A 14,744-nucleotide genomic window follows, 5' to 3' on the forward strand; every position below is an offset into this window, starting at 1 on the left:
AGTGAGTGACATGATGGGAAGATTGTTGTCTGATTCCAATGGAGGGGGTGAGGGTTAAGATCAGGGAGATTGGTTAGGAGGATGGTGCAGGAGGTGATGGCAGCCTGAACTTGAGTCGGTGATAGAAATGTAGAATAGGGTTCTTGGTGATGAGATGTGAAAAATATGAGGAACAGAAAGGCTTTGTGACTTGCCCAGGATCACACAGCTACTTAGTGGCAGAGCTGGGCATGAAACTGAGGTTATGGTTTTATTATGCTTTTTCTTCAACTTTCTTAGCTGGACCACTTCTCACAACAAGGTGTTCTTGGTGTGTGGTTGGAGGCTGGTTATATGAAAAGAGAAAGAATGTTCCTCGAGAACTTTCTTCTATGTTTCAGCGTTCTTATCCACCCCCTAGATGCATATTAGACTCCTGCGATTATTTTTAAAAATGTGAATCATGGAACACCAGTACTCTGTGTGGCTATTTGCCCATAATAAGGCTAATATGCCCCCTATGCAATTTGTGTTAATCTCAGGTTAGAGAAATTTCCAAACATCTCTTTCCCTTAATAACTCACTATGGGTCTGTCACCCATGAATTCATCTAAGCCTTTATTTGTGGGGAGGGAGAAGCTGTTTATATTTTCAGTCTAATCTACCACTTAGTGTAATGAGTTCCATATGTTTCCTTCATTTTCTATCTGCTGTGAGAAGTCGGGCTTCCTTTATTTGTCCTAACCTCACCTCTATGGGCTATATGTTACTAACAAACATACACTCACATATACATACATTTTGACTTAGGAGGGAAAATGACCCCATTATTAATTGTTATCTTTGTTCAAAAGCATATTAAAAATTCAAATAAAAGTAAGCTGAAGTAATGCAATTAAAAATGAACACAGTGGCAGCTAATTACCCCAAGGAGAAGGATATAAATCTTTGACAAAACGGATGGAGGCCCGTGATGCAGGAGTCGGTGGAAATATATGAGAGATTTGCTATCGCATCAGTGCCTGGCACTGCCTGCCTGTGGTGCAGTTAAAGCACTCTCTAAAAGTTCAGTGTGGCCCAGTGAACATAACCTGCCAGCCTTCTCGCCTGACATGATCTTAATTAGCCTCTGTTCTACTGCCTAGAAAGCCCGCTGAGGCAGTTAGCACCAGAGAATTAATCAGATCGTTTGTGGAGTCGACAAAGCAGGACAGCAGCAGAAACTGGCAACTTATTGATTGGAAATGATCCAGGAAGACTGGGAGTGATGTATTCCATATCTGTGCCCCTTCTTTTCACCTGAATGAAGATGCTCCACAGAGACTGTAGTGGGAGGGTAGGAGGGGCTGTGTTAGCTGTGCTCCACCTTAACCTCTGCCTCTCTCTCCTCTCAGTTATATTCTGTCTTCCTTCTGGTCAATATATATTTCTGCTAAGGCATCATGTGTAGCCATACTGATGCCAAACAATGCATTCTATTGCAAGAGAGAGGGCACTGCTGATTTTGTTGCAAATTGCACTTTTGCTACATGATTAGTGGGGGGGGGGGGGGGGGATGGAATTTTGCCAGTATTTCCCTCCCTCCCTTTGTTTACTACCTATTTTCAACAGCTCTGTAATTGCTTTCCACTTAGTAGAAGGAACATTGTTTCTTTTTTGGTTTTTCTGTTAATTGTTTCTTGCCTTGAGGCCTGACATTGGTTGATGGGAATGCCATGTTGTTTTGGTTCTAGATACCAACTTAGCCTTAGCAGTCAAGACAAGATTATTACTAAGGGAGGCAGCTGGGTGATGGGCTCAGAAAAATGTGTGACTTCCTCCATGTAGCCTTTACTGATAATTCCAGCATGCCTACTGTGAACTCTCTATTATTTGGAAGCCAATGGTACCTCAAATCTGTACTACACAATCTAGCTGTTGTCTTATGCTTTTTTTGTACTTTTCTTCATGTACATTAATCGTATTCTCTCTCTGACCATATGTAAAGTCATATAAACTAAAGGTTCTATCTCCCAATGGACATAGCTCTTAACACCAATCTAGGCACAGCAAGAGAAACTCAATAACAGCCAGATTGGTTCACTGATGATCTCTTGAGGAGTATCTGCAGCCACTAGTCCTTTGACTCTGCTACCACTTTGGTACTATTGATATTTTGGCCCAGATAAATCTTTGATAGGGAGAAGGCTACTGTCCTGTGCACCATAGGATATTTTGTAGCATTCCTTGCTTTTATACACTACTAAAATATCTCCAGACATAGCCATATGTCCCCAGTAAGGGGAATGGAAAACACCTACCTTACCAATTAATAACAACTGTTTTATATTGATAATAAAAATGTGAGATAAAATTATTGAGCACTTTATTATGTTCAGTTGGTGCTAAAGACATTACATGCACCCTTTTGTCTCACTTCCACAACGCTGCTCTGACTTTAATTATTATCTAAAGGGGCTCCAAGGAACAAATCTCAAAGTCATAGTTGTAGGTCCACATCACAATACAACTCTTTCCTGAGAAACATTTAGAAGAGCCTTCTCAAGGAACTCTTAGGTTCAACCCCGAATTTATAGAATACATCAGCTAACCCTTATTGGTGCAAGGACTACTCATTAATTGAAAACTAGATATCCAGCTTAGTGAGGGTTAATTCCTCAAGGAGCTCTGATGAAAAGCAATGAAAGGTTAGAGCAAAGTTAACCCTGCCAGCTGTCATCTTTTTTTTTTTCCCCCAGAGAGATGAATACCATTTCAAGCAGCTAAAACATAGGTGGAGTGTGTGTGTGGGGGCAGAGAGCTATTTATTTTGCTCATTTGATGACATTTGAGCCCAGGAAGCAGAATTTCTAACTAGCCAACTGAAGTGTCATTCTTACCTTACAATCAGACCAGCTGTCTCGCAAACAATGACATTGGTCACAAGAAGGACATGGCAAAGAAAGGTGCACTAATGAATGCAAATTTGTCCTTCTATGGGGAAGGGTGACAACTAAAGCACATCTCCTGCCTGTGACACCATCTCTGAATATGACGGACAACTCAAGAAAGAAAATTTGACATTTTAGCTTGGTGTTTCTCTGGAGAGGAATGTATCTCTGGCTGTAAAATCAGTTCAACCTCAAATTCACTGCCACCAAGGAGTTAACAATACATTAAAATTAGTCATGTCATTTGATAGAGAAATATTCTACTTATAGAAAATACCTTTATGGGAAAACTGCCTTTCTGAGTCTAAGCTGGATATATTACAGTAAACAGAATCTAATCACAGTAAAGCCTTTTTCAGCTTTGCATGACAGCTGTAAAATATGACAGTATTTATTAATAGTTGCTGCAGTCTAATCTGCAGCATTGGAGAGCTACAGCAAAATATGTTAAGCTACTGAGAGAACAATTTCCCCAGTAACTAATATTCAGCTTTTGAAAGGGTAGTTTAATGTCTTGCAATTCCCGCCCCTTCCCCCCCACTGATGATCCAACCCCAGGAACAAGCTACAAAGCTAATAACCTTTGTGGAAAGGAAGTGTTTAAATGATAATTTATTTCAAGAGCTGACAACGAATTGCTTTGCATTCTTTCTTTATGCCCCAAAGCAGTCAAGGATGTGCAAATTGAAGTATTAAAAATATGACAGCTTTAATATTTTCATTTTCAATGAAATTCTCATTACAGACATATGTATAGTCTTTTATTCACAATCCAGTCCAAATAGTCATTCACTATTATTATTGTGTAGGCTCTCACAATGCTCTCATAGTTGAACACTCATCACCATAGATTAGGCAGGCTGCAGAAACTACCAAATGTCTCGGGTACTGTCAACCCTTATTATTGCTGCTCAAACAGGGAAATTTAGTATCTGTCTCTCACAGGTCAATGCACTCTATGGGCCTTCCTAATTTATTCAGATGTAAAAAGTAGTTTGAATTTTAATAAAAATGTAACTTCACTTTTCCCAGAAGGCAAATGGACATGGCTAGAATAGTGGAGGTATCTCCTACCTTTGCACATTCTTTAACCAGTTCTTAAAGTGAAATGGAAAAAAATCCACTGACAGTCTTCTTGTTTTTGTTTTTTTTAACAGCAAGGTACCCAATACTTTTCCTTTTAAGTTGCTGCCATGTAACCATAGCAGAGCCTATCACTGGCCTCTCCTTGCTTTCTACTTCTTCAACTAAAATAACCCCTTAGTGATGAGGACCTGTGGTTCACCTCTTTCTATGCTTTGGAAACTGTCTCTGCTCCAGAGAGGAATCTATGAATTCCCTTCACCTTGGAGTCAGGCCCCCACCATAGAACTCCATGAGGGTGCACCATGAGCAAATCAACCTGTCTGACTGCATTTGCTATTTATGCTAGTCATCTGCCCCTTCACCTGGAGTTTTGACCTGCTGCCTATCTGAATCCCTGGACCACAAGCTGGGGCCACAAGCTCTTGTGTTCATTTGAGGATATCAGGGTTTAAGAAGTAAATTGACAACTGCAGTGCATCTACAGGAAGACAACTAAGATAGTGAAGGTCCAGGTACTAGGCCCTTTGAAGAATGGCTGAAGGAAAGACTAAGGGATGAAGTAATGACAGTTTTCAAATGTTAAAAGTGTAGAAGGCAGGTATGGGGAGAGAATCCAAGATGGCTGCACAGGTAAACACCTAGCCGCAGCCGCACACAACAATTTCAATAAAATACAACTAAAATATAAAATGGACATTACCCAGAACTACAGGAAAGTCGACTGACTGGAAATTCTACAATGAGAAGCAAGGAGAAAACCAGAAGGAAGCACGGAGGAGCTGTAAAAGCCTAAGATACGGAGACACGTGGCACGCACAGAGAGAATGGAGCCTGAGAGAAGGGTCAGCTGATTGCCTGGCTGGCGTTCCCTAGCGGAAAGGAGATAAAAGCTCCGACTGTGCTGGGCCCCAGTACCGACTGCTCTGAACCCCAGTTCTAGGCCAGACCCCGGGAACCCAGGCTCATCCATAGGGAGCTGGGCTGTAAGGTGGAACCCCGGGGGAGCGGCGAAAGGAGGTTCCAGAGGCGAGCACATTGCACGCAGAGAAGGGACAGTTGGCTGTGCCGCGGGATTGCCCTGGCGGGGAGGAGACAAAAGCTCTGGACTGCTCTGAACACCACCTCCAACTCCCTTCCAACTGAACTGAACCCCAGTTCTGGGCTCATATGGGGAGAGACTAAACTGTTTGGTAGCAGGCAAAAATTGAGGGCACCTTTCTCTCAGAGGTGCTTGCAGCGAGTACTGAAGGACTCAGGAGCCTCATAGGGCAGGGCTGACAGAAGCCAAGGCTGTAGGCTCCACCCTGAAACTCCGCCCCATCAAGGAAGCTGCGAAAATGCGACAACGAAATAGATCACAAACGAAAGAAATGGAGGACAAAAAGCAACTGGATATAGAGTTCAAATCTACGCTTATAAGGTTTTTCAAGAATTTCCTAGAAAAGGTCAATAAGACCTATGAGGATATGAAAAGGGATCAACTAGAATTAATAAGGAATCAACAAGAAATGTTAAGGGATCAACAAGAAATAAAGAATACATTGTCTGAAATAAAAAATATTATACAGAGTCCTAAAAACAGAATGGAAGATCACAAGAATCAAGTCAAAGATTTGGAGCATAAAGAGCCAGAAGACACTCCTCCGCAGAAGCAAAAAGACAAGAGAATCCAGAAAATTGAAGATAATGTAAGAAACCTCTGGGATAACTTCCAGGGAACCAACATCAGAATTATGGGGGTCCCAGAAGATGAGAGAGAGCAAGATATCAAAAACATACTGAAAGAAATAGTGACAGAAAACTTCCCCCACCTGGTGAAAGAATTAGACTTACAAGTCCAGGAAGCGCACAGAACTCCAAACAAAAGGAACCTAAAGAGGACCACACCAAGACAAATGATAATTAAAATTCCAAGAGCAAAAGACAAAGAGAGAATATTAAAAGCAGCAAGAGCAAAGCAGGTAGTTACCTATTATATAAAGGAGCACCTATACGATTGTCAGCTGATTTCTCAACAGAAACCATGGAGGCCATATGGGAATGGCAAGAAATATTCAAGGTGATGAATAGTAAGAACCTACAGCCAAAGGTAATCTACCCAGCAAAGCTATCACTCAGAATCAAAGGCCAGATAAAGAGCTTCACTAATAAAAAAAAGCTAAAGGAGTTCATCACCACCAAACCAGAATTATATGAATTGCTGAAGGGGGTTCTTTTGGAAGAGAAAGTAAATAAAGATAAAAATTATGAACAACAAATACGTAACTATCAACAAGTGAATCTAAAAACCAAGGAAATTAAAAAAAAATCTGATGAACAATATTAACTGGTGAATATAATAGAATCAGAGGTATGGAAGGGGAGTGAACTGAGATTCTTGGGGAAAAGGGGAGAGGGGGATGTGGGAAGAGACTGAACATAAACTGTGTACCTATGGATGAGGACAATGGGGGGTGGGGAAAGGGCAGAGGGTGGGATGGGAACCTGGTGGAGGAGAGCAATGGAGGGGGGGAGAAGGAACATTTGTAATAATATGAACAATAAAAATTTATTTTTTAAAAAAAGTGTAGAAGGCAGCACATCAGCCCAGTGAACAGCATGCATAGACTATGAAATGTGACAGACCTGGATTGAAATTCTGGTTTCTTACTTTGGCACACTAAGATGTGTGACCCTATGAGCCATCATTTAACCTTTTTATGCCTTGGTTTTCTCAGTTCTGAAGATGGAGGGATGCCATGAGGATTAAATGGGATAATTCATAAACTCAGGGCCTAGTCTGTAATAAGTGCTTAAGAAGTGGCAGCTGCTTTTATCTAAGTTGATAAAATGATGACAATGATAGGGATTTATTTGTGCCACTGATTGGTATTGGGAAGTGTGTGTGTGTAGAAAGGGAGAAGGAAGGAGGGTGAGAGAAGAGAGAGACAGAGACACAGAGAGACATTCTATATTTTATTTTGGTAAGTACAACTGAATTAAGGAATGAAGTGATGTTATATAAGTAGGTGGTAAATGGCAACATGAAGGAAGGTGTGAGGAACTAAAGCTCTGCTTGTCTCTCAGTAGAGTTAAAGTCCAGCCAATCTGAAAACATTAACAGTCTTCTGAGAAAAGGCCCCATTTTCTTTGACTTAAGGAACCTATTACACCATTTGGGATCTTCCAACATTTTCCCACCTCCCTATCTATCTGGCAACACTTTAATCTTTTCACAAGGTGCCTACCTCAAAGAATGAAAATGTCATTGATGGATGGGGGAACAGTTGAGTTAAAATTTAATTTTTTTCCAGGCCTCTGAGATAAATTACTATTCCAGCATCAGGACTGTTAACTCTTCAAAGGCAGGACCTAATTCTACTTCTCTCAACACTGCCTAGCTAGTACTAGGAGATGCCCAATACATTGCTTGTTGACTGACATTACTTTTTGGCACTGCCCATTTTCCTGCCACAACCTTCTAGAGCAAATAGAATGATATGTTAGAAGGCATTGACTTTCAGAGAGTTACTTGGGAACTAAGTAAGGAGTTTCAGGTTGAGAATGGGAAACAGCAGGAGTTTATTGAACACTGACAAGAAGGTGTGGAGTAGTTGCCTCAAAGGGCACTTAGAGCTATTATCTCATTATCTAATCTGAGAGTCACAGCCTGGGCTATATTCTTTAATCTCTGTGGGCTGTGCCCATTGAAGCCAAAGAGAGTTGTCAGGTGCATGAGAGTCTGGCTGCAGTTCTCAAGTATCTTGCTGTTCTGGGGGAAATGTTAGCACCACAGAAAACTAGGTCACTTGCACCCAAAAGATAGGTCTAATAGAAAACTGGAAGAGGTGAACACTACCCTGGCATGGCTTTAGGACTTTCTATATAGAAAAGTATGTAAGCAAGGGATATCTAAACAGGATTTATGGTGCTTGCAATCCCAGAATTAGAAGGCCCACATGGGATTAGGGTTTTATTTCAAAGAAGGCCTTTAGCTGAAATGAAATTCTTTCCTGGATGCACTAACATATCAAATCACTAATAGCCATAAAGAAATTAACATGAACTACTTGGTAAGCTGAACTTTTGTCACTAGCAGAGAAAGACGATTAGTGGAATCAAAATGTAGGGCAGGAAAGTTTTTATAAAGGTGTGAAGGCAAGTTGGGTCAGAGATGTTGAGGCGAGCAAATCCAGGCAGGGCAGGTGTCAAGAAGTGCCAATAAAAATAAGGGCTGTCAATAAAGAGGAAAGGGTACAGAGGGGGCAGAGATTACACTTAGTCAAAATCATAGTTTTTTTTTTTTTCCAAGAACTGACTTTTCATGTAATAGCACAAAGAGTATAATTTTGAACTTTGTATTAATGAATCAAGGTAGTAACTCAAGTAACTAAGCAAAGTTATGATCTGTAAATACAAATCAGACTTTTTTTCTGCAGACAGAAATAATAGTGTAACCAATAAAACCTGAACTCCACTCACTGTTTTATAATTTCAGAGGTTATATTACCTTGATTGTGCTATAAATATTTTAAATGACCTCAAATGTTTAACCCATTCCTCAGCTCCTCACTCATCTCTGCCCTTATATAGTAGAATTACATAATTTGTATATTTAGCTTATTTGAATGTAGTTATCAATATAAGTGCTTCCTTCTGTCTTCATCTGTTTCCCATTTCTTTCTTAAATAATTCAAAATATTCTAAAATTAAATTTTGTTGTTATAGTTTCTCCCCATAATTTTTATTACTAAAGCAATATATGATCATTATAGAAAATGAGAATATACACAATAGACACTTTATTGAATATTTTAAAGAACTGTATTACATGATTTGACTTACAAACTGAATTCTCTCTCTTCCTTTCCTTCTTTCTTTTCTCTCTCCATTCCTCCCTTTCCTTCTTTAATTTTCTGTCTCTGTCTTTAAGCCCAACATTGAAAAAAAAAAAAGACATGACTTATTCAATAATAGAGTTGGGAAAAAACTAAGTATGTATCAATATCTATGCTATGTACCAGGGTGGGCACAAAGCATAAATTTAAGGACGAACCAATTATTATCATGCTGGAGAGAAGAGCTTGGGAAGGTATTAGCAGACTCAATGAAATGATAATAGAAAACAGTTATGTTAAATGCCAAGTGAATGACATGGACAAAAGGGTTCTGTGGGTGTTTAGAGGCAGACAAGACCTTTGCTTCTCAAAACGGCTCTTCTCCTGCCTAGTCACCTCAGTAAATAGCATCACCATGTAACCCAGTCTCTCAAGCCAAAGCTTACTAGTCATCCATAAATCCTTCTTCTCTCACACATCCCACAGTCAATATGTCCCTAAGTTCTGCCAAGTTTGGCTTCAAAATGTATTTCAGTTTCATTCACTTTTCTCTATCTCTGGCCTAGTCTAAGCTGCCATCATTTTTTCACCTAGATGACCACAATGACCTTTTAGTTGTTTTCCTCCCTTCACTCTTACACCACACTCGATTTTCTATAGAATTTAAATGAGATCATATGATTCCTCTGCTCAGAATCCTATAATGACTTCTCATTGTAGTTAGAATAAATTCCATATTCCTTACCATGGCTCCCATCCATACCCCATGGTTATGATCAGGCTCCTCTATACCTCTACAATCTCATCTCAGGCCACTCACAACCTCATCATTATACTTTAGCCATACCTGTCTTCTTTCACTTCCTCAAAAGTGCCAAGCTTTTTCCTCCTACAGGGCCTTTGTACTCGCTAATTTTACTCCTTGAATCTCTTTCCCTCTATTTCTCACATGGTTGGCTTCTTCTAATCCTTTAATTCTCAGTTTAATTGTTTCTTCTCAGTGAAACCATCACTAAGGTCCTGTCAATTACTGTTTCTTTGTTTCCTTCATAGCACTTTATCTAAATGTGTGATTATTTTGTTGGCTTGTATATGTGTTTTTTCAATCTCCTTCATTAGAATGTAAACTTTATAATAGCAGGAACAAGGTCTATCATGTTCATCATTGCAACCTTAGCACCTACTGAGTGAATAAATGAATCACTAGGCTGAAGTGGTCAGGAAAGGCCACCTTGAGGAGAAAGAGCTTGAAGTGGAATTTGAAAAATTGAAGTATAGGCAGAATTTTCATAATCAAGAATAAGGAAAGAATTCAAGATAGTAGTAAAAGTGAAGTTGTAAGGCAAAAAACCAAAAAAACAAAAACAAAAACAACAACAACAAAAACATGGTTCTGGCACATTTGGGCAACAGTAAAAAATGAAAGGTGCCTGCAGTGGAAGGTTAATAACATAGGAATAATAGGTTTGTTACTTGTTTGAGGTATAATTATTAATATGTTGAGTCTTAAATATTACCTTTTTTTCCTTTCGATGTGGGCAATAGAAGACATTGAAAATTTTGGAACAGGATCATGGTGTAGTGTTTTAAGAAGGATTTCTGAAGAAGAAATTATTATAAAAGTTTATGGAAAGTATTTCTTAAGCAGAATGGATTTGTCCCACTAGTTAAATGGCTATAGAATAAAAATTTAACACACGTGAGTCAGAAAGGTTTCTTTTGGCTCCAAGACCCTAGAATTGTCTAAAGTGTTTGCTGAGATGATTTGAAAACAAAGATGCAGGGATAAGAAGTATACATAGATGAACTTTTGCTTTTTTTCTCTAATAGAGAGCTAATGAACCATGAAGGGTCAAGGTAGATGAGGAGAAAATACACAAACTTTATCTCCTGCATTTGAATAAATGGGAGGTTACAGTATTAGAAGAACTGATGTTTAGTTTCAAAAAAGTTTCAGAAGAGACACTGTCTGATTTACAAACTTTAGTTCTGAAAATTAGATTGTTATGGCTAGATTACAGTGGATACAGTTTTTGGAAATAGGCTAACTCATCCATAGTGCTTGAAAGAAATAAAATGCAAATTGTGAAATAGAATGTTCAAACTCTTTTGGTACCCTAGTCAGGCAAGGCTCTGCAGAAATACACTATACTCGTTCCTGATTCCACCCTTTGTTCATGCTATTTTCCTAGTCTCAGAACCCCTTCATCTCTTCTCTTGCCATCTACAAATTACATATCCTTCAAGCTCTTCTAGCCAGCCTTCTCTGAACACTACTTTCCTGGAGTGCTAGTTTTTCACAATTCTTATGGTAATCAGAGACTGTAGTATAGCACTCAATTTGGCACTGTTCTGTGTTGTTCATGAATTGTTTCATAAATGTTCTTTTCTGTCTACTCCTATTGGAATTATATTATGTAAACTCTATCACAAGATTGAATACACCATTGTGGGTTGATAACAGCTTGTAGAATTGGTTGAGTAATGGATAATTTATAAGTTAGGATTAGTAGAGAGATATAGTGTCAGGTGTCTAATATACTATCTCAAAATAGTCATAGAATATTACATTACATTAAGAAGGAACACACCATTGGTGAGGAGACAAAAGCCAAGAGAGCTTCAATGTGTTGGTAAAGATCAGAGAGCTAGTTACTGGCAAAGTTTGGCCTATATCCTAGTCTCTGCTTCAGATTCATGAAATTTGGTCATTTTGGAGGCATATACCACAGGCAAATAAAGTTCTTACTAGTAGTATTTCCTGACAGGTTTTGATGGCACATCAAAATGAGTGAAGTGAAAAATGCTCTGGGTTCCCCAAAACAAAATTCCCCTTCAAATTAAGTTATCTAGAAGAATATCCTTTCTAGGGACCCCTAAGGCAGGCAGGCAGGCCTTCCATTTGCTTCTTTCTTCTCTGAGTCAGAAAACCTGAAGTCAGAACAATTCCCAGGCTATAATCAGGGATACAGGCAAACAAAGTAACATTGTCATTTGGAATCTCATGATGATAGGATCTGCTGGTTTTACTGAGAAACCCCTCAAAGATAACCGAGTTTTAGAGGAATCTGTTTAGTTGAATTATATAATATTATACACCTAATTGTATTTAAGATCAGATCCCTAATTTCTAAAACTGTTTCAATATAATATGTCCTCAATATTAAAAACAATATTTTAAAAAAATCCCTTCCTAACTGGTTTGGCTCAGTGGATAGAGCATCAGCCTGTGGACTGAAGGGTCCCAGGTTCAATTCCAGTCAAGGGCATGTACCTTGGTTTCGGGCACAACCCCAGTAGCGGGTGTGCAGGAGGCAGCTGATCCATGTTTCTCTCTTGTCAATGTTTCTGACTCTCTATCCCTCCCCCTTCTTTTCTATAAAAAAATCAGTATATATACACATTCCCAAAACCCAGATTAGCCAATCTCCACTCATTATTTCCATCAAATCATTGTTGAGGCTCTATAATCTGAAGAACTAATATGATCTGATGAAACAAGCCCTGGATGCAGGAAATATTGACACCAGTCTTAATTCTATGGTTAAGCTGTTGTGTGAAAAAGCACTTTTTTTCTCACACTTATTTGATTGTGAATAAGATATAATTAATTTTAAAGAATTAAAGACATATAAAAAAAAGGGGGCAAAAGCACTTTTTCTCTTTGGGCTCTAGTTTTCTCATCTATGAAATGGGGTTAATTATAGTTTTTGATAGGATTAATTATGTATAACTTCCCAGGTCAGGCCTCTCTCTATTTAACTGTGTATTTTAGACCAGAAAAAAAATATTTGGGAGGAGGGCTCTTTTTCAACAACAGTGACTCAACCAGGAGGGTATCCCTAACCCCTTTTCAGAGTCAGAGGTAGGAGGATATATATAGTTTGAAAATTAGCTTCTAAAGTTACCATTGCTTCAAACTTTTGGTGTTAATGTTCAATTTGTTTTGAATTTTAAATATAATTTTAAAAGAGTATTAGATTTTATTAAATGTAAAAGGGAACAAACATCAGTTGAGCAAGGTTAAACACCACTGTTAATATGAATATTAACAATATGAATATTTAAAGAGAGCAGATGCCTCTTCTTACCTCTTTCTGTGTCATAGAGATACACAAACTTCTCCCACTTGTAGTGACCCAGAAGACTCAGAATAGCACCCTTCAAGGCTGGGCGCATCTGGATGACAAACTGCACATCTGCATCAGTGGGGAAGCTGGGTGTGACAAAAGATGTGTGCAGGGCCCCACAGAAGGAGGTCAGAGTGTTCATTGACATCTGGTCATAGAATCCAAAGATGGCGTACACCCCTCTCGAGAACTGGGAGCAGACTGCAATGAGAAAAAGAGAAATTTCAATAGCACCATGGTCCCTTGCTGCAACATATAAGGTTGGAAATACAATGTACAGTTAAGTTTTGGTTCTAAATGACGTGCCTCAAAAGAAAACCAAGATCTCTGAAATCTCTGGAAGCACTTAAAAGCCCAGTTGCACAGCAGAAGAGTAAGGAAGGGAAGAATTTATTTCATCCAATTGAATATTCTCTCTCTCTCTCTCTCTCTCTCTCTCTCTCTCTCTCTCTCTCTCTCTCTCTTTTAGAGAGAGAAAAGCATGGATTAATTGCCCCCCTTACATGCTCCGATCACCTGATTGGGAACCAAACCCACAACCCTTTATTGCATGGAATGATACTCTAGTCAGCAGAGCCACCTGGCCAGGGCCAGTTGCATGTACTTTATATCTACCATAAGAAGGAAACTAAGAAAGTGTGAGAAGAGGTGAAGGTTGTTTTATCCTCACTTAGCAACCCTCACAGCTAACCTCCAAGGAACTCCATCCTTTCATATTTCCACCATAGCTGCCTAGAGACCTTATAGTACACCCATACTCCCATCAAGAGATTACTATCTTGTGTCTTACCCTTTCATTCCATTTTCTATGTGACAATAATTACTGATGATTTAGTCAGACAAACTGCTAATGTGTCTGCTAGGAAATGGGTTGATCCTCTTGGGTCACATAATGATTTAATTATAGTTATATTATGACTAATACCCTTAATTTAGGTTCCTGATACTGAGAATTTCAGATTCTGGGCAAGTCATTGGGAAGACTGGCCTTCAAGTGCCCAGTGAATCACATGAGGTAGGTGGACTTTTTCTGCCAATGTGTAATTGGCAAAGTGCTATCTGATCCTTTTGCATTTTTCTTCTAGATTTATTAGCCTACATATAGAGCTTTCATGTCCTCTTCATAATTGTGGTAAGCTTTACTTCATTTCAAAGTGTACCATACCACCATCTCTTCCCTCTTCTGGCCTAGATGAACTTAAAAAAATGTGAACCAATTTCAATATTAGCTTAAGTAGAACATAATTAGCAAAGCAAATCAACTACAACAACACCGTGTGGTGCATTCCCAAACCAAGTGGAAATGATCTTTAGATTATCTGCACTACTGCTTCCTTCTATTCATGTGAAGCAGAGAGAACAGGCAGATAACGTGGTGTAATTTAATGGTTTCTGCATGGTCTCCCTTATCTGTTAGGAAGCCACTGCTAAGCTTACTTTTTCAGGTTTAGGTGTTGAAAAAAGCCTGTGACTTGAGAGGAGGATTCAATAGAATCCTTTAAACCTATTAGTATGTTAAGATGAAATAATGTCTAATTAGATGCTAGGAGGCGTGGCAAAGCAGATGGGTAAATATTGATGGGGATGAGTGGGTCAGAGAAGAGAATATAAAGAATCTGAAGACCTCCCTGAGGGGAGAAAAAGTTAAGCCATTGTGCACCAAAAGAAGGAAGGCATTGATGTTAGGATAAAGCCAAATGGAAAACCAATTTAATTCATTCTTGGTCTCCTTGTGAGAATCAGAGACTTCTCAGTATCTTTGGTATCTTGCTTTCCATGCATTCCATTTAAACTTATTAATT

General features: G+C 39.0%; 1 protein-coding gene across 6 annotated transcripts in view; it reads right to left on the reverse strand.

Moving 5' to 3' along the window:
• GRIA3 (glutamate ionotropic receptor AMPA type subunit 3) overlaps positions 1-14,744 on the reverse strand; it is a 327,676-nt gene that overhangs the window by 220,722 nt on the left and 92,210 nt on the right. For all 6 annotated transcript variants that reach the window (XR_004988881.2, XR_004988882.2, XM_045583555.1 and 3 more), the window contains exon 3: positions 12,904-13,143. Coding sequence is in view for 4 of the 6 variants with exons in the window: in XM_045583555.1 (XP_045439511.1) it covers positions 12,904-13,143 (240 nt within the window). In the remaining 2 variants the exon portion in view is untranslated. The remainder of the gene's footprint in view (positions 1-12,903; positions 13,144-14,744) is intronic.

This window comes from Pipistrellus kuhlii, unplaced genomic scaffold (genome assembly GCF_014108245.1).
Source record: "Pipistrellus kuhlii isolate mPipKuh1 unplaced genomic scaffold, mPipKuh1.p scaffold_m20_p_19, whole genome shotgun sequence".
NCBI classification, from domain to species: Eukaryota; Metazoa; Chordata; class Mammalia; order Chiroptera; family Vespertilionidae; genus Pipistrellus; species Pipistrellus kuhlii.